The sequence below is a fragment of the Poecile atricapillus genome, chromosome 9 (genome assembly GCF_030490865.1).
Source record: "Poecile atricapillus isolate bPoeAtr1 chromosome 9, bPoeAtr1.hap1, whole genome shotgun sequence".
NCBI classification, from domain to species: Eukaryota; Metazoa; Chordata; class Aves; order Passeriformes; family Paridae; genus Poecile; species Poecile atricapillus.
This window is the reverse complement of record NC_081257.1, coordinates 6,833,421-6,858,450: the sequence shown is the minus strand read 5'-3', so window position 1 is coordinate 6,858,450 and position 25,030 is coordinate 6,833,421. Positions and strand designations below refer to the sequence as shown.

At 47.6% G+C, this 25,030-nt stretch overlaps 2 protein-coding genes across 10 annotated transcripts; both read right to left on the bottom strand.

Annotated features, from left to right (window-relative positions):
- Positions 1–222: 222 nt before the first annotated feature.
- Positions 223–8,741, bottom strand: ISY1 (ISY1 splicing factor homolog). Of its 4 annotated transcripts, XM_058845065.1 has the most exons (12): positions 8,541–8,741; positions 7,769–7,792; positions 7,375–7,397; positions 6,662–6,713; positions 5,824–5,889; positions 5,361–5,403; positions 5,081–5,193; positions 4,779–4,896; positions 3,932–4,054; positions 2,013–2,116; positions 1,278–1,364; positions 223–996 (listed from the first exon to the last, which is right to left on the bottom strand). In XM_058845065.1, exons 1-12 carry the CDS (start codon positions 8,724–8,726, stop codon positions 889–891), a joined length of 1,047 nt encoding a protein of 348 aa, XP_058701048.1. In that variant the 5' UTR covers positions 8,727–8,741; the 3' UTR covers positions 223–888. The 4 variants fall into 4 exon arrangements, with proteins under 4 accessions (XP_058701048.1, XP_058701049.1, XP_058701050.1 ...); XM_058845066.1 differs by lacking the exon at positions 7,769–7,792 and having other exon boundaries at positions 8,509–8,621; XM_058845067.1 differs by lacking the exons at positions 7,769–7,792; positions 8,541–8,741 and adding an exon at positions 7,656–7,679.
- Positions 8,742–10,167: 1,426 nt separating this feature from the next.
- On the bottom strand, positions 10,168–19,290 carry CNBP (CCHC-type zinc finger nucleic acid binding protein). 6 transcript variants are annotated; one of them, XM_058845074.1, is made up of 6 exons: positions 19,132–19,275; positions 16,915–17,020; positions 12,822–12,941; positions 12,457–12,551; positions 12,080–12,282; positions 10,168–11,234 (listed from the first exon to the last, which is right to left on the bottom strand). In XM_058845074.1, exons 3-6 carry the CDS (start codon positions 12,922–12,924, stop codon positions 11,117–11,119), a joined length of 519 nt encoding a protein of 172 aa, XP_058701057.1. In that variant the 5' UTR covers positions 12,925–12,941; positions 16,915–17,020; positions 19,132–19,275; the 3' UTR covers positions 10,168–11,116. The 6 variants fall into 6 exon arrangements, with proteins under 6 accessions (XP_058701057.1, XP_058701060.1, XP_058701058.1 ...); XM_058845077.1 differs by having other exon boundaries at positions 12,457–12,548; positions 19,132–19,274; XM_058845075.1 differs by lacking the exon at positions 16,915–17,020 and having other exon boundaries at positions 12,080–12,278; positions 12,456–12,551; positions 19,132–19,290.
- Positions 19,291–25,030: the final 5,740 nt, after the last annotated feature.

The following is a 25,030-nucleotide window of genomic DNA, read 5'->3' as shown; positions in this document are numbered from 1 at the left end:
CCATTCATTCAGAGCTGTACAACAGTATTAGTCATCCATAAGACTCTGACCAGGCTCTACCTTGCCTCTTGTCCCAGGATTCAGAAGCCAAGAGCAGTAGGGGATGCAGAGCTTGAAATCCCTACAGGGATGTGTCTATGTCTATGATGATCATCTATGATCCCAGTCTTTGGCTACCATTAGGGAATCATCACAATCCTTTGAGCTAGAACAAAACAGACACCAGGTTGTAAATAAGTTTTAATAAAAACATTTGAACAAGGTATTGCAAAGTTTTTTACAGTAGCTGCTGAAATATCCAGCAATTCATCCAGGCACACTTACAAACCACAAAAAGGGTAACAGGTTTTAGACATCACATGTGTTTTAGAAAAAATCAAACTTCCTCCAAAGTCACTCATAAGATCTGCCTTCAAGCCACCTCTAGACAGGTTCCAGGTTATTCTGGTAAACTAAGCAGGTGTAATAGTGTAAGTTACTTCTCAGCTCAACAAAACCCAGCATGAGAGGATGTTCACACTTACAGTCAGGACAGAGCAGACAGGATGGCAGGAACACCATGGGTTTTTTTCCAGGACTGAGGAGCTCACTGGGAGTGGTTCTGGGAGAGGCCCCACTGCACAGACCCTTTCCCAAACTGAAAGTACTGAAGACAGATGTTAGATGAAGAGACAAGCTCACCAAGGTTTGACCTTTTCCAGCACTGGAGTAAAAGTCATCCTAGTGGAGAAACCAGAATGATGGTTCTCCTTCTGCACACCACACTGTCATTCCAGCAGTTTGCTCCACATCCAAAGGAACTTTCAGAGCTAAAACCCATTGCTACCAGAACTTAGGAACCTGTTGCTTTCAGAGGGATTACACACAGACCAGGACACTGGTGTGATGTTACAATCCTAGAAGTGTCTTTGCCTCCTCGCTCTGTGCCAGGAGGGTTTCACTGGCGTACTTCTGGAGCAGCTCCATCTTCTTTCTTCGTACAAGAGCTTCCTCAATCTGCAGTGACAAAACCAGGGTGGATTCAGCTCAGCTGAGATGGTGAAACCTCAGATGCTCAGCCATACCACAACACTTCCCAATTTATGGAATACTTAGGAAGGTTTTAGAAATTCTGAGATAAAAAGGGTTATAGCATTTGCAAGAGGATTAAACAGCTGCAGAGTCAAGTCAGAGAAATCATAAATTTAGGGCACTTTTACTGATGACCTGATGTAAATTAAGATGTGTCTAGCAAAAGCCAGTGTGCATCTCTGCAGCTGAATGCTGTTATGCCTTACCTCCTGTTGAGTTGGCACTGGAACATGTGCAATAAATTTCTGTTGGCCGTCTTCACCTTCTCTCTCCTTGGCACCTTCCTCATCAGACTAAAAAGTGAAAAAATCACATCAAGTTTATTTTCTATAGAGGACATAAAAAACCCCCTTTTCACTTGCTTTGCCAGAAAAAACAAAGCATGGTCAACACTACAAACATAGGAATGAGTGAAGAGGACTGAGCACCAAAGGAACAGAGGGTTCACATGCAGATCCTGCTCCTTGACATTTTCAGCATTACTGCTTCTGTTTCCAAGAGCAGTGAGAGCAGCACCAGCAAAGCCCTGCTGCATCATGATTCAAGTGTGAACAAGGCCCTGCACCCCTTGGGTTTTCAGAGTGGCAGTGTGACATTATCCTGTCCCCAAAGCTGCTAGTGCTGCTACTGAGGCAGGCTGTACTCAGGAGCCAGACTGAGCAGTGTTACCAACCCTCTACCTGACAAAAACAGTGTACTTGAATCACAGCAAGGTGCTTCTCACTCCAGTGAAAGGTCTGTCCTCACATGCCAGCCTCCAGCACCCCCTAAACTTGAGCCAAGAGCACTCTCCTATTCCTGATTCTTACTAAGCTGTGCAGGGGGTCAGGTGGGGAGAGGGGCAGGACAGCAGCAGACAGGTCCTTGGCAGAGTAACAGCATGTCCAAGAAGGCAGCACAGAAGACAGATGAAAAGTCACATCACCTGAGCCATCCCCTACCTCTTCCTCATGGACAGCATAGATGTTTTCTTCCTCCTCCTCCTCACCTCTTGCAAGTCGTGCTTCTCTCTCCATCTTCCATTTTTCCACTGCTTCTGCTATAACTGGGGAGCAAAGGAAAATGGCAAGTGTGGCTGAGAGCCAGTCAGGGCAGCATGGTCTTATTGCCAGAGCTCTTCCAATGGACTTAAAACTTCTTGCCTAAATCCTCTACACCAGTAAGACACACATGTAGAATCTTGATGTATGATGTAATAAAATGCATCAGTGCATGCTGATATACTGTCACAGTGTGGTTGGCCTTCCTTTAGGTACATTTTAGACACTAAATGTCACAGATAAACACCAACCTACTTTCTGACCTGAGCAGCAGGGTCACATGAGCAGGCTAAGTGGCTCTTACAGCTCTGTAGCCTGTCAGCAGCTACAGGGATGCTGATCACCGTGTGATTAATTAAATGTGACTATGCTCCTCACACTGACCACCCACCTAAGGCTCTTTCTCCATCTCAGAGGGTATTTCTCTTATTTTGTAGCACAATCCCAATTCTGTACCTTGCTGCTAGGTGGAAGCTGCCAGGCTGCTGCATCTCTATTACAGCAGAGTGACAGTAAGAGCACTAAAACATGTTTTAAGAAGCTTAATCAGTAACATGGCCAGTGCCGAAGACCCTACAGAGGTGCCAGATTAATGCATCTTGGCAGGAGGAAATGCCTACAGCAACAGGAGCCAGCAGGCATTCCCCAGGCTCTCACAGACCACACATCAAAATTCTCCCCCTGAGAGAGCAAGACCTAACCACTTTCACATGGCTTGTGTGTGACTCCCTAACAGAAAAGGTACCCAAATTTAATCAGTTTTTTCAATACTTCATTTCAGAAAAGCTTTACTTAACAAGGTGAAAACTGCAAGGTCCCAGACAAGCAGGATGTGCAGGAAGGACCCTGAGTGGGAGCTGTTGGAACTCACCACACAACTTCCCTTCCTGCACTATCCAGTGCCCCTTCCCCCTTAGTTTGGAGCTCCAGGCTCTGCTGCAGGACACTGATAAGTGAAGATTTCCTTCAGCCTCCCTTCCTCCCTGCCCCACCATCCAATCAACAAGGCATGACCTTGAATTCTGTGAATGCCTCACCAACGGAGAAGGGATAACTGAGGGTCAGCCAGAGCTCAGCAGAAGCATGAGAACTATTTAGGAAATTTAAAAGTGGTCTGTGCCCTCTTGATTTGAGCCACACAAATCACAGAAAATGGCACACAGTGCTGAATTCTGAAGAGATTTTCGGGAATTAAGCCTTGCCATCCCAGTGTCTTCACCAGGGAATTCAGTAGAATAATGCTAGTAAAACTATCTGAGCAAACACATGGATAAATATTTTCTATTGTGAAGAACTAAGTTCCAAAGGGAAAAATATTCACAAAGTGTTAAAATTCCAAGAGAGATGACATGGCTAAATTAACACAGCCCACCCAGACTGCAGAGTTTCCAGCAGGCCCCTCTAATCTGGCAGAAAAGTAACCAGCTATTTTTATGGATAAATAAATAATGAGGTGAGACAGGAAACAGATGGTAGGGTCAGTTTTCACAAGGGAGAGAGAGAGAGAACTGCTTGGGTTCCACCGATCTTGCTGCAACCTACTTTTCTACATCCTTAAGCAGGAAAAAGGAGTGGGGGAAGGAGCTTTTGCTTTAGTAGTGAATGACTTGCTAAAATATTGAATCATTTACAGTAGTAAAGGTGAAAGCCAACTCTAAAGCACCTCCCCCCTGAAATGCCTTATTTGGACACCCATGGGACAAAGTCTCACAGCTAAGCACAAGACAAAGCCAGCAGCAGGGGGGAAAAGATGCCTTAACTTCAGAGTCCACCATCACCCCCTCCTGGGCTGCCCTGTGCAGGTTTGTAATCTCACACACCTTTCTTCTCATGTTCCTGCTCCAGGGGCTCCAGAATCCCATCATCTTCATCCCTGTAGCCATAGTACTCAGCGTCGATGTCCTTCATGAGCTCAGCCCGAGTCTTCCGTGGGGGTGGCAGGGCTGCAAGAACACCACTGTCACCCACCAGGGCACCTCCATCACCTGCTGAGTGGCCCCAGCTTGTCCCCAACCTCACAGCACCCACAGCTGCCCTGTGCCAGCCAATACTCAGCATGATGGAGCTGCTGCCAGCACTGGGAGCACTGGTGTCACCCTCTGGTCTGCACAAATCAGTTCCAGTACAGAGCCAAGGCTTCCCTCACATCCTGGAGTACTTCCCATAATTGTCATTATTCCCATCAATTCCCATCAATTGTCATTATTCTCATCAATTCCCATAAATGTCAGGCCCAAGCAATTCTCACTCATTCCATGACAAAGTTTCATCCCCTTACATCCAGTTTTTCATTATGAAAACTCATTCTTGCTTCTAAAATGATGTTCAACCCAACTTTCCTTTTTATTTCATTTTTTTCTAGCCTGAACTCTGAGCACTATTCAGAACTTCTCAATGAAGTTTGCCTGTTATGTTTCTATAGGACATCAGTCCTTACCATTTGGAATTCCTGGTAGAAACCAGTTTATTCCTTTTTATATTTCTTCAATTGCAAACAGACAAAGGTGTTCCTGGCATTTAATTAACTACCTGTGCTCAGTGTTCCACTGAGGTGACCTAAGACATTCAGAAATGCTGTTACCATCACTCCTCACAAACTACAGCAGCATTTTACTCAAGATACTCTACTACACAGATTCATGTCTGGGAGAGTTGCTCTTTACTTACGTTCCTTTTCAAAAAGTTCTCTAACTCCTGGCAAATCCTTTGCAGCCCCGAAGTATTTGTAGCCTCTGTTTCCTGGAACTTCTTTCCCTTCATGATCTAACATTTTTGGGCCAATCCTCTGAAAGGTAAACAGAGTTCACAGTTTAAAACTTTCTTTTAGCACATTTAGAAACATTTTAGGGGCTGCATAAAATTAACACTGGCCAAGCCATTGATGGGTAACTAAATGTTACATATTTTTCTCAGCAGTCACTTCACTTGTAAGCAGAACAACCCTGCAGTACAACACATTCCACACTTACAGCATAATCAGGACCTCCCAGCTCCTTTATTCTGTACTCCCAGTGTCCTTTCTCCCTCAAAAGTTTGTTTATTTCATCATTCAGGTCCCGAATTCTGAATTCACCCAATCCAGCTGTTAGAGAGGAAAAAAACCAATAAATCAGGCAGCTCACAGAAACACCAGAGGAATTTCAGAATTTATGCAATGGAAACAGAATAGTTCACATTAAATGGGATTTTTACTGTAACTGCTTATGACTGGATATTCAAAAAAATAAAACACAGTTAGAAAAATCTTACCGTTTTGGATCTGTGCCACTTTCTTGGAAATTTCCCCAATGATCTAGAAAAATAAGAACACAGAAATTCACTTCTAGATCAGTAGAAGGAACAGAGAAGACAGAGACAGATGGTCTGAGAAGTGCATGGCAATAGGACAAGTAGCAATAAAACACAAGCTGAAACTGGAGAAATTCTGATTAAATTCAAGGGGAGAGAAATCATTAGGAAGATAATCAAACACTGGAACAGCAGCCCCAAAAACCTGGAATCTAAATCCCTGAAGATGTTAAAGACTCAGCTGGACATGGCCCTGAGGCAACCTGACATGGTAGGAGCTACTTTGAAGACTGAGCTTATCTGAGAAAATGTTCTGTGATTTAACTGTCAGGGACTGACAAGTGTGGAAAAAAGCAGGCTGTCTAAACAGGAAGTGTAAAGTTCTACCTCCTACAGAATTAGAAAATCCACAGGTTGACATTACCTGTCTCCTCCATTTCTCAGCTTTGGGCAGCTCATTACACTCTGATGCAAGAAAAGGCCTTCGCTCCTGTCAGACAGAAAACCACACACATGAAATTCAGCTGAGCACTGGCACACAGCATTTCACACAGGCTTTACTGCTCCATTAATGCCAAATTATGCTACCAAGCTCCAGGGCCTTCTGCTCTCATGGATTTTTAATTAGTGGAGAACAATAATGATTTACAGCCCTGACAAATTAAACTATCACCAACTATAAAAGCCTATTTAAATCCACTTTATCCAAACCAAAATCTCTCACCTGTTTTTTTAACAACATGCCATAATCCTCTCCAATACAACAAACGTTCCATTCAGGACAGTTTCACCATTTCCAGCATACACCACCACCTTAAGGTTAAGCTTTTCTCAACAGCTGCTACTAAATGATGAAATTTTTTCTATACAGAGTACCTTCTTCTCAACCTTTTTCACATTCCATTGGCTTGCTTACACAAACTAATGCATCATCTTGCTTCTAGAGTTTTGTGTGCAGTTATTTTGTCCCTTTCCCCAGCTTCACCTTTTATTAAAGTGCTTTACCTTTTTACTAAAACCTCCATTTTTTATTAAAAGATATTAAACCCCTTTCCTCTGCGTAATATGCAACATGAAACAGAAAAATAAAAAAGGTTTGGAGAAACTGTAGTGGAGAATTTTCCTGGCTGTGAGTGTGAAATACAGTCAGCTGAAGTATTTTCCTTCTAATTGGAGTCAAGCACAGGACACCTGAGCTCTGAACAAGGCCTGCCTTCCTCCCTGACTTGAGCTACCAAACCTCCAGGGCTTTTACAGCTCACCTTGACTTTTCCTTCCTCAAGCTGGGCTTGCCGGAATCTTGCCAAGGCCGTCCTAAAGAGAAGAAAACACATTCACTTTTGCAAATCCACATTCCAACAGGAACAAGTTTTGCTCTGGATGTTTATTATAGACTTAAGTACAGTCTGTGGAAAACAAAGGCCTGAACACATTCACTGACCATCTCCCAGCTCTTACTGCTAATGACTTCTCAACACTTGAAATCCTCAGTGGCTCATTCCTCAAGGATTGCTGACTGATTCTTTCTATCTGGCCTGGCATCTCTGTTCCCAAATTGGGAACTGCCTAAAACCACAAAGGGTCCTTTACAACACATTTCAGTGCACTTATCCCCGAGCCTGCAGGGGGACAGGTACAGTGCTGCAGGGCCTCTCCTACACAGAACCACCCAGCACAGCTACAGGAGCTGCACAGCACCAGGTACGTGTGTGCAGGTGCCTTTCAACTCCCACAGCCTCTGGGCTCTGTACAACTGAGTACCCAGAAGCATCATTAAACTGTTGGCGCTTTAAAAGAGGCTGCACAGCGAGTTCTGTGGGATAGCCAGGCACAGGCAGCAGGCAGGGATGTGTGAGATGAGGTACAGTCAGTGCCAGCGGCCACAGATGTGTGAGACCAGGTCCGGCCGCAGCCTCAGCCGGGGTGACCCAGGACTCGAGCGGTGCCCGCACTGCAGTGTCCCCGCCACACTCACATGGCCTTCTCCGCGTTACGAGCCTGCAAGACACAAACACAGCGGCCTCGGTCACCGCCGGCCCCGCCGTGCTCCCGCCTCCAGCGGTCCCAGCCTGCGATCCCCTCCGAGCCCCTCGCTGGGCAGTGGCACCAGGGGACAACCAGTGCCGAGCGCTCCCTCATCCCCACACTCACCATGGTCCCGCCGTGCCCCTCATCCCCGCACTCACCATGGTCCCACCGTGCCCCTCATCCCCGCACTCACCATGGTCCCACCGTGCCCCTCATCCCCACACTCACCATGGTCCCGCTGTGCTCCTCAGCCCCTCATTCCCACACTCACCATGGTCCCTCCGTGCCCCTCATCCCCGCACTCACCATGGTCCCGCCGTGCCCCTCATCCCCACACTCACCATGGTCCCGCTGTGCCCCTCAGCCCCTCATCCCCACACTCACCATGGTCCCGCTGTGCTCCTCAGCCCCTCATCCCCGCACTCACCATGGTCCCACCGTGCCCCTCAGCCCCTCATTCCCACACTCACCATGGTCCCACCGTGCCCCTCATTCCCACACTCACCATGGTCCCGCTGTGCCCCTCATTCCCGCACTCACCATGGTCCCTCCGTGCCCCTCATTCCCACACTCACCATGGTCCCGCTGTGCTCCTCAGCCCCTCACTCACCATGGTCCCGCTGTGCCCCTCATTCCCACACTCACCATGGTCCCACCGTGCCCCTCATTCCCACACTCACCACGGTCCCGCTGTGCCCCTCATCCCCGCACTCACCATGGTCCCGCTGTGCTCCTCAGCCCCACACTCACCATGGTCCCGCTGTGCTCCTCAGCCCCTCATCCCCGCACTCACCATGGTCCCTCCGTGCCCCTCATTCCCACACTCACCATGGTCCCTCCGTGCCCCTCATTCCCACACTCACCATGGTCCCGCTGTGCTCCTCAGCCCCTCATCCCCGCACTCACCATGGTCCCTCCGTGCCCCTCATTCCCACACTCACCATGGTCCCTCCGTGCCCCTCATCCCCACACTCACCATGGTCCCGCTGTGCCCCTCATTCCCACACTCACCATGGTCCCGCTGTGCCCCTCATTCCCACACTCACCATGGTCCCGCTGTGCCCCTCATTCCCGCACTCACCATGGTCCCGCCGTGCTCCTCAGCCCCTCAGCTCCGGCCTCTCCGAATGTGCCGCTCCCGCAGCCGCTCCAAGCCCCGGAAGTGAACCCGGCTCTGCCCCCAGTGCGCCTGCGCGCCCCGCTGGCGCAGATGCGGTGACCCCGCGCCGCGCATGCGCTCCTGGGGCCGGAGGGGAGCATGGAGGGAGCTCGGGGAGCCTGCAGTGCCACCCCTGCCATGGCAGCGACACCTCCCGCTGTCCCAGGTGCTCCCGGCCCCGTCCAACCTGGCCTGCGGCACTGCCAGGGATCCACGGGCAGCCACAGCTGCTCTGGGCACCTGTGCCAGGGCCTCACCACCCTCACAAGCAAAAGAGCTCCTTCGAATGCCTGATCTAAATTTCCTTTCAGTTTGTACCCGTTCCCCCTTGTCCTGTCACTCAGTTCCTGATGAACAGTCCTTCTCTGTAACCATTTAATGAGTCTGCCATATGGAACGAGGAGATGCCTCCGTATTAGTGTAAAAGATCAACATGAAACATACAAAAAATTGGTTTTTTCTATATCCCACAATGTATGAAATACTTCTTGCTTGCCCTCCTCTTCACTTGGGAAAAACTATGAACAGCAGCACCAATGTTCTCACAGAAAGATGACCAAGGAGGAGACATCTTTTGAATTTTCTCCTTCTGGAGCCTTAAACCAGGTTTATGTTCCTCAGCTTTTTAATCTTTTATTTGTATAAAAATACAGATTTTTAGAGGAAAACCTCACTTTGTAGCTGTCAAATATTTAAGTCCAAAAGACTTCCAGATCTTTGTAATCAGAGGTGCAAGCTTTACTGCCGTTTAACTAAGATAATTGTGTGCAAAGACTTAATTTATCCCAGCCTACCAGGCTGAAGCACCACGTGCTGTGTACGTGCACTACCCCAGGAAAACCCACGGGTTCCACCCGTGCTTCCAGAACCAACAGGAGTGTTACCCTGACAGTAACTGGTGATGCCAACAGATGCACAAGTGCCAGTTCAGCTGTCCCCAGCACGGCTGCAGACTGCTGTCTGCTCCTTCTCCCTGCAGGGACACACATCAGCCTGCTCCTCACTGCTGCAGCACACACAGCCTTGGGGATGGGGAAGGAAAACCTTTAGAGTGACAATTCAAACACAAGCAGAGTCCAGCACGCCGTGCCTGCCCCTAACTGCAGATTGCACAGGATCTGCCAGGGCTTGAGCACAGCCAGCAGCTCAAGAGGCACTGCAGGCAAAGCCCAGTTCCACACCAGACATTAGGACACCCCATCTGCAGTCCTGCCTTAGGGTGAAGCACTGAGCTCCTGCACACCAAGACTTTATTCACTGGGTGGATGTGAAGATCTGCTGTTTGTCAGCTCCTCACTGACCCTCAGTGAACCAACACGGCACAGCCACCAAGGGAGAAATGCTTTAAGTTCTCAGTGCCACTGTGAAAGCTCAAATACCGCTGGACAGAACTGACCAACTCAGAGTTTGGAACTCCCTGCACCTCCAGCAACCTCCTCCTTTAATGGCTTTTCCATTAATTGCTTGAACTGCACCAGCACAGACGTGATCAGCCCCCCATCCAGACCCCACTCCCATGGGGGATCCCCACATGTGCAGACAGGACCTTAACATCACAGAGTACAAAAGAAAAGGCCAAGCTGAACCTCCACATACCCCTTTTAATATGTTGTTTTGCACTGTGTACAGGAAAACCAAAAATAAACAAAAGGAACTTTAGCCAAACTCCCCTTCCTCCTCCAGCTTTATTGATAGTTTAAAATTACATTTTCTATGTTCTAGGACTTCAATTGCTCTTACCATCTTACTTTAAAAACCGATTACAAGCAAATGAAACTCAGTTGTCTAAGTGATATAGTATACAAAAATAACATCTTGATTTCTGTGAAAATGCATTTATTTGCAACTCCTGAATAGCTCCAAATTGTTTATGCTATGAGCACTGATGTCTGGGTTTCAGATTGACTTTGAGATATTTATTCAAAAGCTTCCCATTGCGTTCTGTATCTCCAACATTAACATTCACTGACTGAATTACTGTTACTTTTAGATTTATTTCAGATTTCTCTCTCTCTCTCATGGCCATTAACAGGCATGTGCATCTTTTGTCTGTTTACTCCCACTCAGCTATATGCTCTAGGTAGGGCCTGATGCAGATATCACTTGGTGTTAACAGCTACTGAGGTCAGACAATCCAAGGCCATTGTAATAAAATAAAAGTTATGAGGAAGTTTAGACACTTCCAGAATTTCTTTCCTCCTGCATAGGATCACTTCCCTGTAACCCAGAGAGGGTTTTTGCTGGTCTGACTCAACTCTTCCCACTCATCAATCCCTATTCACCAGTGGCACGGAAAGGGGGTTCTTTAACAAAGCATTATACATAACACCTCTACCAAACTAAACATAAACATTTTTGTAGTTAAATGCAGAAAGTTGATTTTTCCACCCCTTTCCTCCTTTTACACGGCAAGTAAAGCTCACTGGCCTGGGAGTAGCCTCTATCTGCCAACCTTTGGCCAGTGAAGAGGATTCAGAGAAAAATAATACAACCATCAATCAGAAAAAGGAGGGGCGACAAAGGAAAATAATTAGGCTGTAGCTTCAATTGTGCATTCCCGTGCAAGGTGCCCTGACTCGCCGCAGCGGTAGCAGTTGACTTCGCTGGTCTTGCTGCAGTTGATGGCTACATGGCCAGTTTCACCACACCTGCAAAAGCAAAGGTTGTGTCAGAACAGCCACAACACTCACAGGAGCAACCCTACTCTGTGTCCAGGACATTGTCTACTTCAGTTTCATGCAACGCTAGAGCTGCATTCAAGGCTTCAGTTCCAGAATTCTCTGGCAAGAAGCAAGTCTGTCTTCAGCAGAGCCATGAACTGCTCCCAAATGATCAACTCAGATTAATCACTCTTTATGCCAAAATCACTGTACATCAGTTTTTTGTATTTGCAGGGCTTTCTTTCCAATTGTGCCCTGCATTTTGCCTGCTTATGCTTGCAGTTTAGCCTTGTTTTGAGAATAATTAGTTTTAACTCAAACACATCATGTTCTCTCTCCTTCCTCCACAGAAGGGAATGTTGGTGGGGGTGAGGAATACTGCTCTCAGGAACGTGTTGTTTCTGGTTTATGCCTGCATTCAAAAACCAGACAACAATCTGAAGATGGCATTTCCAACCAATCTAACACCCACTTCTGTTCACTGTTCCTATAACCAAAGCATCTTCAGTGTGCTCCTGCAGGGGCTGGCTGTGCCAGTCAGCTGGGCTGTACAGTTGGGGTTTGTTAGCTGTGGCAAAAGACACAGGGTAGCCAACTCTGCTACTCCTGCTACCTTCTGCAAAAGGACACGCCCTTTCTGTACAGCTCAAACGACAGAACACCTGCACTGGCTGGCCATCTACAGATACATCATGCTAGTAAGGTTTAAGCCTCAGTTTTGAACAGCAACGGGTAACAGCTGAAATAAACTGCATTTCCTAAGCAAAACCAGACACAAAATGTATCCAGCACGGAAGGTGCATCTCTTGCAGCTGCCTCCTGTCAGTCCTTACCTATAGCATTTCACTTTGGTGCAGTCTTTTTGAATGTGCCCGAACTCTCCACAAGAATAGCACTTCTGCTCGTCTGCGTGGTCGCAGTCGCGGGCCAGGTGGCCGGGCTTGCCACAGTTGTAGCAGCACTGCTCCCTCTCCCTCTTGGGCTCCTTGCAGTCCTTCGCAATGTGGCCACCTCTACCGCAGTTATAGCAGGCTTCCACAATAAGAAAAACATACCAAACAAGACTATAAAACCTTGGTAGCATGAGGGGCAGCATGCTGTGAACAGGGCACAGGCACAGCTTGTTCCCAGGGAATCCCAGCACCCTTCTCTTCAGCCACAGAGCTCTGCCTGTGGCACTGAAGAGATGGAATATTTAGTGATACTTACCATCCTCCTGCAGGTCACAGTCCTTGGCAAGATGGCCAGACTCACCACAGCGGTAACAGATATCTGGCAGAGACGAAGACATGAACTGGAAGCCTGCTTGAAATGGGTACAATAAAAAAGAACAGCCATAAGTAATAATTCCAGAACACTTTTAAGAATCAATCACAAACTGAAATGACAAGTTTGCTTTACTCCCAGAGCCCCTGGCCAAAGTCTTGGGTAGAGGCAAATTTCCCTGGTTCCTAGTACCAATTTGAGTCTCAAGTTCTTCACTCAGGTCTGCCAGAGCCTGGTTTACCCACTACACACAGCAGCCAGCTGGAGATCTGCTGTCCAAACACACAGAAGAACACAGCCACCACTCACCTCTGCCACGGCTCCTCATCCCACGGCCACGGCCCATCCCAGTGGGGCACTCCCGGGCCCAGTGGCCAGTACGGCCGCACTTGAAGCACTCGTTGCTGCTCATGGCTGCAGATCACCTGTCTGAACAAGAAACACATTTTTGAGCACCTTCTGCTCCCCTGGCCAAAGGATACATTAAAATGAGAGATTTAGAGGCTTCCCAGCCCCTCAGCAAAGGCAATTCAAACCATACAGGACTTCCAGCTAAGTCAGTACTTTCTTGTACAGTATCTGATCACGACCACTGAAACCACTGCAGAGGGTAAAAGTCTGCCTCCATTCTGCTTTGAGTAAGACAGCTCTGAACAGACAGTGTGCTAACTTTTCCTCTAGTTATTTTTTACCACCCTTTACTTCAAGAACTTACAACATGTTCAGGAACAGAGAAAAAAAGGAAATCTCTAACTATTGTAGTAGCAGCCTTAAAGCCGTTATCCCTTTCAGTAAAGCACCTTCCTTGCTCAGAGTTAAACTCGAAAGCCAGTAACTTAATCCCTGCAAGTTATTTCCTCCTGGTAGTTGTTACATTTTCTCTTGAAAGACCTGCCCAGCAGCTACTACCTCAATTGACTGGAAGCAAAGTGTAAGAATAGGTAGTATAACATTTGAAGATTTTAGGTCTTTTATGACCTAAACAGCAGTTTAATCGTGAAAAGCAAAACTACAGCTTGTAATTAACCTATAGCTCAGGATGCATATTCCACTCCAGGTATCAATGAAAGAAAATGTTTTAAGATGTTAAGACAGCAGACACTTGCCAACTACACAGAAGGCTAACTAGGAAAAACATCCTTAGAACGCTCTGGAAGCATCACAGGCAGTTCTGACAGCCCAAACAGAGGTCAGCAGTGCACAAGCCAGCCTACACAGCCCAGTGGACAGGGCAGATTCCACACTGTGCTCACACTGCCACACCTCCCCTGAGCTGCAGGACACTCACAGCACTTCCAGAGCCAGAAAGAAAAGAACAAGGAAGTTACACATTTCAAGTGGAGTGTTTTTTAAAGTGTGCTTGAAGACAAGTTTAAAGTACACTGGTCTAAAAATATGCATGTCAAGCTTTGTTTTGATTAAGTATCCTGAAGTTTATATACTCTCACATACTCTCTCCCAATTAATTATTCTTTACCCAGCAGAAATAGAATCATTATCTGGCATGTTTGGCAGTTTACCTGATCACCCTTCAAGGTAATCCCTCTGCAACTCTGCAGTTTATCCATGTTACAGAATGACTCCCCTCCTCCCAGACCTCCAGCATCCCTATCACAGGAACATCCCGTAAATTGAGTCTAGAAGAAAGCCACTAGAGGAGCAGCAGAACAACACATGACCTCCAGAAGGAACCAGAATTAGCATCCTGACATTTAGCTCTTAAACAGAGTGTGCGTCTAAATGTGAATTGTTATTTAGCTACTTCCAAAGTACCTCAGTATTTCACAGATTTACTGTGTCTTTTTATCTACTCCTACCTCAAAACAGTTCTCTCTGATGGTCTTCTGCATAGAAGTAGTTATTCCAACCACAGTAGATGGCTGAGAATTTAAAATACAAGAGGTACATACTCTAGCACCAGTAATCCCACATCTAACTTCCAGTGGACCAGATGATGGATTTTGCCCTCAAACTGAAGTTCTGGAGTGAAAAGCTGCAAGAAAACCTTAGACACATCTAAACTAAGTTAAAACAACTGGCTGCAGGAGCACTTAAAAGAGATCCACTTGATTCACACAACTCAAGTGTTCTCTGCTCCACTGCAGTGTTCAAGATTTCCAGCGTCTTCTGAGGACACCCAGGGCTGAGCACTGCCTGCTCTGCTGGCAGCAGCTGGCACTCACTGTGCCATTGTTTATGCCTGTTTTCATAGCAACCATGTTGACACTGCAGAACAGGAAAAACACAGGCACAGCCAACGGCAGGAGCTGGGCTCAGGCACCAGAGTAGATGCTGCTTTTCAATTGCAAGAGGGCCAAGATGAGGGTCTCTGAATTTTATATATATATACACTTCACTTCATTACAACTCTTTTAAACAGCCCTCACATTAAGGCATTATCAAATGGCAACATGAAATCTACTAACAAGAGCGATTAGTAGGCACCAGCTCTAAGAGAACTGCAGACTTCACTCCCAACCATGAACCTGAGACTGCAAGAGGTGACAGGACTGAGACCTGCTGGCAGTGCCCCACAAGAAGCACCAACAGAACCAGCCAGGTTAACACATGGTAAAAGACAAATGTCTGACAGGTGAGCCAGACCCATTTCAGATACACAGTGGGGGTGCTTTTATACCAAGATTAACGGCAACCTACAGCTAGTCTGTCCTGCCAGTCCAGGTCAGGAGCTGCACGAGGGAACAAGCTCACTCCTCACTGCACCAAAGGAATGTCAAGAGAGAAGTTTTAAATCAGATTCAGAGTTTTTTTCCTTTTTAACTGTCCCCTCAAAAGGAAAACTTCAAGCTTTTCTTCCTCTGCTATACCAGCAAATTGGTAAAGATTACACAAACTGAAGCAGAAATCTAAAGTCAAACACCAGTCTGTGTGCAACGATTCCTCTAGACTGAGACGAATTTAAAAACCTCTATCTTCAGAGGCCCCTTTTCCCCCTGAGCTCAAGAGCAGTGGAAGGTTACAGCTGCCACACAAATATGATTACAAAGCATGCTGCTCCATCTTCAGGTACCTTAAACACATCCAAACCGGTTAAGTTTCTCATCACCACTATTTATTTCTATGTTAAACTTCTGTGTCATTCCTGTAAAGGATGTGGAACTGCAAACAGGTTCACCTGTTTGCAGAGGTGGCTTCAGCTGACACTGGTTTTACTTATCTGCATCCTACCAAAGCACAGAATTCCCCAGCAGTGTGAACTGTAAGGATTCAGTTTTCAGGGAAAGTCAACAGCCACCTTCAAGAAGCAACATCCAGAAAAGGCCGGTTCAGAAGACAAGTCCTTAAATGGAGAGCCTCCAAGCACTCTGGACACCATTACAGTTCTCAGTTACTTCCAAGAGAAAAAATGAGCACAGTAAAAACCACCCAAGTTCAAACACTTCTCTGTTAGTCAATACCCCTCCATTTTGTCATCACAGGCAAGTTTCCAGCAGTACCTTTTATCTATCAAGGCCACCTTAAGTAAGCCTTCTGCAAGAAAGCTACCTAAGTCTTCTTGGAAAGTTTTCAGACACAGCTATCACTGTTTTCCACAGCTCAGATGTGTTACACAAAGCAGCCTGTCCTGTCTGTCCATGTGTCATCATCCCCTCCCTTCTTACATTCCAGCACCAGATTTTTACCTCACCAGGGCAGGAAAAGTAGTAATGGGAAACAAATTACAACTACGGCCTCATCTAGCATTTCTGAGACAGGTCAAATTCTGGAAGATACAGCAATGCACTGCCTCCTGGATTAGCTCTCAAAACTCATCCAGAAACTCAAGTCTAGTTGAGCCTTCTCACCTCAAACCTTACCTTTCTAGAAAAGGGGAAGTTTACCTGAACTCCTCCTAAAGACTTCTGTAAGTGCAGCTGGAAGCTGAATCATTATTAAGAATGTATTTTAGGTCTTGTTCTGTGTGATGGCCATACTGCTGAACAGCAGGGACTGATGACAAAGATCCCTGTGCCACCACAGCCTTTTGCTAGGTCGCAGCTGAAGTTTCTGAGTGCAACTTGAGCACCAAACTTCAAAGTGGGAGCTTTTTTGTGATTCTCCTAGTTGTAGGAGACACCTCTGACACAGGAACTTTCTGGTCTTATACTCTGAAGGGGAAGACTGTCTTTCTGTGGCTTTACAGTTAAAATATATTCAAGACTCTTAAAACAGGAGAGGTACTATTAATCTCCAGCCTTCATGCACAAGATTCAGCAATATTCAAATTTGGTTTAGTAGCCCTTCTAAACCTGATGATGTAAAAAACTGTCACAAAGCTCCACTGTAACATTCCTCATTTTATGGCTTTTAGCCTAGATGCCCTCCAAAGAAGAAGTTGTTTTAACAAACTAAAATACCATTAACTTGGGCTCCTCATAGTAAAAAGGAAGCTGAACTTCACCTCTGAGACAACTCAGGATTCTTCTGGATACCAGCTGCTCCTGAAGATCCAACAGGCCAACAGAACAGGGCAACTCTCTTCACTCTACTTCAGTGCTTCTTTTGACCTACAAAGAAGCACTTGAAGCTGGTATCAGCAGGACTTCACTCTTTCAATCAAAGGACAGAGCAGATAAAAGCCACTGCTCAAACCAGCACATGCAAAGCCCTTCAGCAAGGCAGCTCGATCAGAGGCACACATTGGGAAATCAGCAGGACCTTCCCAGGTTGCCGTGACCAACCCACAGCACCACACCTGAATTGGACAAGTCAGAGCTAAGCATGATGAAACCCCAACGTGACAGGAAGCACAGCTCTGCTGTCCTCTGGAGCACTGAAGAGGCAGAAAGGCCTGCTAATCATAATCTAGCTTTTAGTTTCAAAAGAGAAGTCAAACCATTACTAATTTTATAAGAAATACCATCTGTGAGTAGTTTTTATTTCCCAAGCAACACGTTGTAAGAATTCTTGAACGCAGGACAGATGACTGTCACCAAAGCCACTCCTTATTTAGCAGCTAATTTCCACATTGTAACCTGAAAGTCTGCTGCCACAGAGTTAGTGATGCTCCTGTCTCCCTCTTTTGTTCTCAATAGCACAAGATACAGAATTAAGTATTCTGACCAGCAGGTAACAACACCCCAACTCTGAAAGAAACCAATCCGAAAATTATTGGAAACCTGCCTAAGTGAAAAGCCAATCCCTATGCTCCATTTGGGACCCCTCAATATATTTCACAGCCAAGCTGACCCAGGACTGCTGAACATTAACTAAGGCTCAAGAAGACCCAGAAACCAGGACAAAAGGACATCATGACTCCACTCAGACAAGTAATTCTTGGATATCTCTGTTGACACAAACAAGAAAGAGAACAAAAGTTCATCAAGGAGTGACTCAGTAGCACTTTCTGCCTATCCATACTAGTTAACGTAGAAAGGGATAAGCCCTATTGAACAAATATGCACATTTTACCATCTTTCCCTTTAATTTTTATTTCTAACTGTAGGAAATTTTTAACTTAAACACCACGAGCAACATGTGAGGCTTTGAACACAACATTCAGCCCAGACATTAACAAAGTTAGTTTAAATGGCAGGTTAAACCTGTAACTCTCAGGAGTGCTGCACAGCCCTAGTGAACTTATTTAACCTCTTCACTTAGAGGACGGATGCAGGATTGCCTCTCTAGGCAAGTCTGCACCGAAGAAGGAAAGACGGACTAGGCAACCCCAATGCTGGCTTGGCAATGAGACCACATTGAGTGCACACAGGAAATCAGAACTCATTATTAGGTTTAATAAACCGTTGTGGCAATGCTGGCTCCTAAATGACTAACAGCGGTTACTTGAGAACTACGCCCGACAGGAACTCAAATAAAAGGCCGCCCCACAGCCCGCGATCTGCAGATGGCACAGGCTGTTTTTCCTATCCATTTATAGGTCACATTTGGATTTAGAGCAGGCCACCATCCGTGGCTGTGGTCGGAGCAAACAGTTGCGACACCTCACCCCTCTCGTCTCCGGCAGCGCCTCACACGTGGGGAACCACGTGGTGCGCGGGCCGCGGCCCCGCTCGGCCCCGCCGACGGGAGTTTAGCGGGGACTCAAACTCAGATTTAAAAAAAAAAAAAAACCAACAATTTAATCAAGAAAGGATTTAATTCCAGTCCGTTCTCCGCAGTCTCCACACTCATAGGACGTTCTTTACTCCAAACTCGCTGGCTCACGGGCGGGCCGACCGGACTCCCTCTCCCCACGCCCAAGCGGCCACGTGCAGCTCTGCCCCGGCCCCGCCGCCCACCACTCCCGGCTAAGAGACCGAGTGTGAGGCCTCTCCGAGCCGACCGGAGCGGCTCCCCCCTCGCCCAGTGCTCCGGCCTCCCTCCCCCGAGCGGCGCAGGCTCCCTGGGCGCTCCCGGAACCCAGACCTGACTCACCCGCCGCCGCCCGCCGGCCTCTCCAGGCCCGCGGCCCTCAGGGCTTTAGCGGCCTTCACGGCCTCCCCGGCGCACCACAGGGCCGGGAATGGCGCCGGCGCCCGCCCGCCCGTACTTTCCCGCGCGCTAGGCCGGAGTGCGCCAGCGCCATCACCGTCCCGCGCAGTGCCCTCGCTGCCGCCTCGGGGCCCCGCAGGATCCCCGGCCGCTCCCCTGCGGTTCCCTCGCGGCCTCCCGGCGGTACCTGCGGTCCCGTTCCCCGCGGCCGCGGCCCCCGCACGTCTCAGCTCCGCTCGCTCGCTCGGCCCCGCCGGTCCCGCTGCCTGCGCCACACGCGGTGTGCACACGGCCCGCCGGCTCACCCCGCCCCGCCGCTGTGCGCACGGCTCGCCGGAGCCCGCCTCGGCCAATGGGAGCAGAGCGGCGCTGCGGCGCGGCCAATGGGAGCGGCGAACGGGGACACCCAACCGCGGCGGCCGGAGGGTGGGCGGGGCGCGCCTCCCGCGCGCTGGCCGGGGGCGGGCGGGGTGGCCATGGCGGCGCGGTCATGGCGGCGCTCGGTTCGCGCTGGTTCAGCGGACCCGAGCACGACGCAGCCCCGGCGGTGGCGGCGTGGTACCGCAGATACCCGAGCGGCTGGCGGGAGCGTTGGAGCCCTTGCCCGCCTGACTCCCTGCCTGTCGCTGCCCGGCCCGGCCTGCCTCTAGTCCACTCCGCTCCTCGCGGTGACACCATGTTGTACCGGGGAGCCGCGCTCAGCCCCGCTCCTCTGTCCCGCACAGATTCCCGCGCCGAGCCGGGCAGCCCAAAGCTTCCAGGGGAAAACCCCACACGCCCCAACGAGACCTGTCCGGGACTTGCTGCCACCCCATCCCCCGGCAGCCTCCGCCAGCCGGGACTCCCTCAGCCTCCGTCCCGCACCCCGTGCCGCCGGGCGCCGGTGCAGCGCTCGGCACAGCCCGCGGTCCGGATCGGGGCTAGAACGGCCTTGGGGGTCGGGAAGAGGCCGAGGGGAGCGGGCAGGGGCCGCATCCCGCCTCGGCCGGCCCTCAGGCGCCGCCGCCATCTTGGCAGGGCGCGGGCCCGGCGCGGCGCAGGAAATGGAGGACGCGGGGCCGTGAGGGCTCCCGGGGCTCCCTCAGCGCCGAGGGCTCCGCTCAGGACACGCGCGGCGCTCCCACGCGCGACAGCCGAGAGACTGCAGGGAGAAAAAAGTTTTTCGAGTTGCCGAACAATTTGGTGTTCGTCTTTGTGCGTTACGGGAAGCTCAGCAGTAATGTTACCGCTTAGTTCAGCGTTCTGAGGATGTTTTGCATAAATCTTCTCCCTTTTGCCTGGGAACTTTGTGGATGAATTAGTGGCCAGTTATTGCCCCAAACTGCACTCCTACCTGGATATAGTGCAGCAAGTACAACGCACCAGCGTTACCCACAATTAGTTGTCATCCTTTTGTTTAAATGTCTTTCCCTTCCTGCTCATCAGGTACGAGAAACCCCTGCCGAGCCCCCGGGCTCAGGAATGAAATGTGCGAGAGACAGATCGTGGAGACACTTTGGATTGACCTTTCCTCAAGCTGTAAATCTAATATTATAGCACTGTTAAGTTTCTTTAATTAGACTATGAGTAACAACGTGTGTCTTTTCCTCCCTGTTAAGTGCAGCTCATTTAAGATGGACTTGGGTTTATTTGTGTGTTGAGTGCTGTGTTTGTGTGTCCGTGTGGTGTGGTTTAGAAGATGCTGTATTTCTACAGAATTAAACCCATCCCCAGTTTTGGGAAAAGGGGATGAGCCTCTCACTAAAACATCGGTGTCGACAACAGGCTTTGAACGCATAATAACATTTTCCCCAGTAACAGCATTTCTTCCCATTAATTACTTTTTAAATCTCTACTGTCCTAGTCCAGCATAATTTTCATGGCCTTTGATTGCCTCGGATACATTACAATCCTGTTCACAAGTAGCCCCACTTTTAGTTTCAATCAGTTACTGCTGTTTTCAGGTGATAAAGGGAAGAAAAATAGCGTGTGGAGCCAAGGAAGTGCTCAGAGCTTATAAATCATAACTTTTTTTCACTGCATAAAAAAACCAGCCAACAGATCAATATCACTCACAAAGGCTGCAAAAACAAAATCATGTATCATCTTTTTTTTTATCAAATCTTTAGTTTTTCTGAAGAAAGAAAACCTGGCTTCTCTCTGAGTCTTTGTAATAGGACTCAGGAATTTCAGACAGACAAACCTCTTATAATAAAACTTTTCTAACTTTTTCTTGTGTTTTGCTGGTTGTACTTCTGGAACTGTCCATGAGCTCAGGAAACTCCAAGCTTAATCTTGGTGGCCAACTGTAGACTTACTGTAATAAAAAGTTTTTGTGATTGATAAATTGCCCTGAGCAAATCAAAACTCTTTATCTAAAAGAACTTCAAATCATCCCCTGGACTCTTCCTTAGTTGAAGTGGAACCAGGGTGCAACAGTGAGTGAAAATGCTTTACTCAAGAAGTGTTACTGCTGGTGACACATCAATTAATCATCTTCTCTAAGTGTACTGCCTCACATTCAGCTCCAGTGTTCTTATAATACAGGATATTTTTAGCTGTATTTCATTATAATGGAGGAAATTCTCCCCCAGCAGATAGTGAGGGAGTCTTTCAACAGCATTTAGTTTGTGTATTTGCCTCAAGAATTAATTTGGCTTGTTGTATGTTCATAAAACTTGTAATTCTTGTTTTGCAAGTTTCTCTTTGATATTTAGGCAAAGGATAGTCTTGCAGTTAGAGAACAAAAATGAGGAGCGTGACATCTATGCCTGGCTCGGTACTTCCTGGAGAAAACAAAGAAGAGAGAAAACAAGGTGGAAGCACAAAGTCTTTGCATTTCTTGCACACGAGGAAAATGCAATTTTATGTCAGGTCCAGCGTCTGCCCCAAAAATCCCAAGAGCAATTTGCAAATAGCTGTGCTTAGAGGAGCTCCAGCTTCCCAGCTGAAGGTAATCTGTTGTTTCAGCAATAAATCTTTCCTAACACAGACAGTCCTTAGAAGTGTTGGACCAAGAGCCAAATCATTTTAAGACCAAATAAAACAACAAATCACATTTTGCAACCCGTGTTGTTGCCTTGTTTTCCTCGGAGTGGTTGGAGCTGTGGGTAGAGAACTGTTGCAGTTGCTGGCTCATTGTGATTCTTTTCCTTGAGAGTGTATCTGTGCTAAATTAGCTATATACAGTCTTCTAGGGCAAAATGAGTCTGGTTGAGGAGAAGCAATCATATTGACTGATTCCAGATGCTTAGTCCATTTTGATTTGTTGTAATTAGGTGATGAGATTTCCAATAATTACTTATTTAGTGTGTATAGTAAGACAAGAGTGATGAGTTAGCTCATGGCTATTGCACAGATATCCACATTTAGAATCAGGCAAAAAGAACTTCCTTTGCTAACTGAGAACTGCAGCTACACAACCATCCCTCTATTTCTCTAGAGAGACTGAAACCAGTTACTCAGGAAGTCCTGTGGAATACAGAGCCACAACTTACAGGGTACAAGGGGGGCCCTTCAGTGCCTGGAGCAGCAGATTGGTGTCCCATGAGAACGGGAAGGTAAAAGTGCAGATGAAGTCACCAGGAGGCCATACCAACATCACCAGAGTGGCACAGGCTGAGGCATGCCACCAAAGTGTCACATCCTCCAAAGCATATTCTGTCACATGGCAAGAGCACGCAAACCTCCTTGTCCCCTCCCGTTATTTTTAAAACAACCTATGGAATAACCTGCTGGGTGCCAGCTGCTTGGGATACTTTTTTTAAGCTGTGTCCACCTTGCAGGTGCCATTTCCTTTGGTCACAGGGCAGTTCAGCACCGAGCCCAATGCTCTGGCTACAGCGTTAAAAATCACAGCAGCATTTGATGGCACTGCAAAGGCCTCTGCTGTAGGATGGCTCTGACACCACACACACACCTCAAATATTTTAGGATAACCTCCAAAACCTGGAGTGCCAGAGGCGCTGTGCCGTGAGAACAGCAGGGATGGTCATGTGCAGTGTTGATGGAGTTGTGGTGTCCCTCTAAAATGGGAAATTCCACTAAAGGGGCAGATTTGGTCATTCTGTTGCTTCTATTTCTGAGCAGTGCCCTGGGGCTGTCCAGGACAATGTGGAGCCGCGGTCAGGAGCTGCCTGGATTGTCCCCAGAGCGCTGGGCTCCGGGTCTGTTATCAGCTGTCTGGCCTCAGGCATCTGCCGCAGTCAATCTGCAGCCAGGGCTCCGCCCTCGCTCCGAAAGCTTTTCACCCTGTTCCCAGCCACTCTCACAAGTGATTCCAAAATTTGAGTTTTACTGATGAGGAATCAGTGACCAAAAAATCTCTATGCAGCGTTCATTGCAAACGCAATAAAAAAAAAAAATCAATGATTAATTTAACATGATTGTAACTCGATGATCCCAGGCATTCCGTGATGTTGCTGACACCAGTTGGAATGCTTGTGCCATTCTGTCCACTCTGACAGGGCATCTCCTGAGCTGTGATTCCAGAGCAGGATCAGATCCCACAGGTAAACCTCTATGCTGGACAGTCCTACTGGGCTGGGTCAGAGGGATCTGGGAGCCTCCAGCTGAGATTCACAACCAGCCCATCATTTATCAGTGTGTGTTTGACAGCGAGCAGCTGCACCTGGACACCAAAGGCTTTACCTTGTTGGGGGCCATCCCCTCATCACTCTTCCAGCTAACCCTGGGAAGGAGGGAGATTCCTAGGAAAAAAAATAGGATGCCAAGAGGGCAGTGGCAGAGACAGTCAGGTGCTGGAACAGCTTTACCAAGTTTTCCAGAGCTGGAAGCAGAGGAATGGACTGGTCTAGGCTGACTTGACTGAAGAGAGTTCAAGGCAAAGCTGCCTTGTCCTCTGGCACTGCCATGGCTCCCAGCAGCAGGTTCCTAACCTAGTTTGGATGCAGCAATCCTCAGCTGGGATCCAACACTGAAATGAGCTCTTTATCTGTACTTGACCAGGCTCCAAGTGATTTCAGTAAGAGGAGGCTGACTCAGAACTTGGCTTCAGGTGGATCAGAGCCTTTGCAGTGTTTATTTATTAAATATCTCCCATCTGCTTTCCTGTTTGCAGCCTGCCAAAGCAAAGGGGATTAAAACCTTGGCCCCCCAACAGCTCATTACTGAAGTAGTAACTTTTTTCCCCATCTACATTATTCCTGGAATAAGCTGTCAAGCCAGCAGTTGAGTTGTTGCACCTTACCACAACCTTTGCCAAGAAAGATTTAGCAGCATGATAATTTAATGGAAAATATTATAGCTGCATTCCTTTCAGACATAAATTCTCTGCAGAAAGATAGATGTCTAATGGGGAAAAAAAATCTGTGTTAACATTACAGTGATTTATCTGCTTTATTGTTTTTTCCAGTGAGGTGTTTTACCCAAAATAGTGCAGAGTATATAGGAGAGTGAGCTAAGTGAGGTTATCCCACCCCAGATTGAAATGTGGATATAAACCTGACAGCATCCTTACAGCTGCATTAAATAACAGATAGAAGTGTAATAAATCAGACAGGACTCCATTTCCTTCATGCAGGAAAAGCTAATTTGCTTGTGAGCTAATTAGTTCTAAACTCCAGAAAATTGCTGTAGATAAAATTCAAGGTTATAGGATTTAGTTAAAAGTTTAAAATTGATTGCTACAAATAATATTGGGTATATAAATTTTTAATTGGTATAGTAAAAGCCCACAGTATTACAACATGGACAGTTTCGAATTCCTCCAGGAAAACGGTAAAGCTGCTGTCAGGAAAATTAATCCACAAACACCAGAGGTTTATATCCAAAACGGAGACAATATCCAAAAAGGAGAGGCCATGGGGCATTCCCCTGGGGTCTCTCAAATTTTTGGAAGGTGCAGCCTCCTTTTTATCCTAGTTTCCCGGCCCATGTCCCGTCTCTCTCCATAGGCTGAGGCACTTGAGAGGTACAGGCTTCCCCCATTAAATGCACAATCCCTTTCTTAACTCTTGTGGAATTCGTGTTTTCCTCCGTGTCTCTTTCACCCTTCAGTGGAATCCATCCCATTGTTTCTGTTATCCCTCAGTGATAATTTTCATCTTATCAGCAGACCCACAGCTTGTTTGTAAAGACAAACCTGT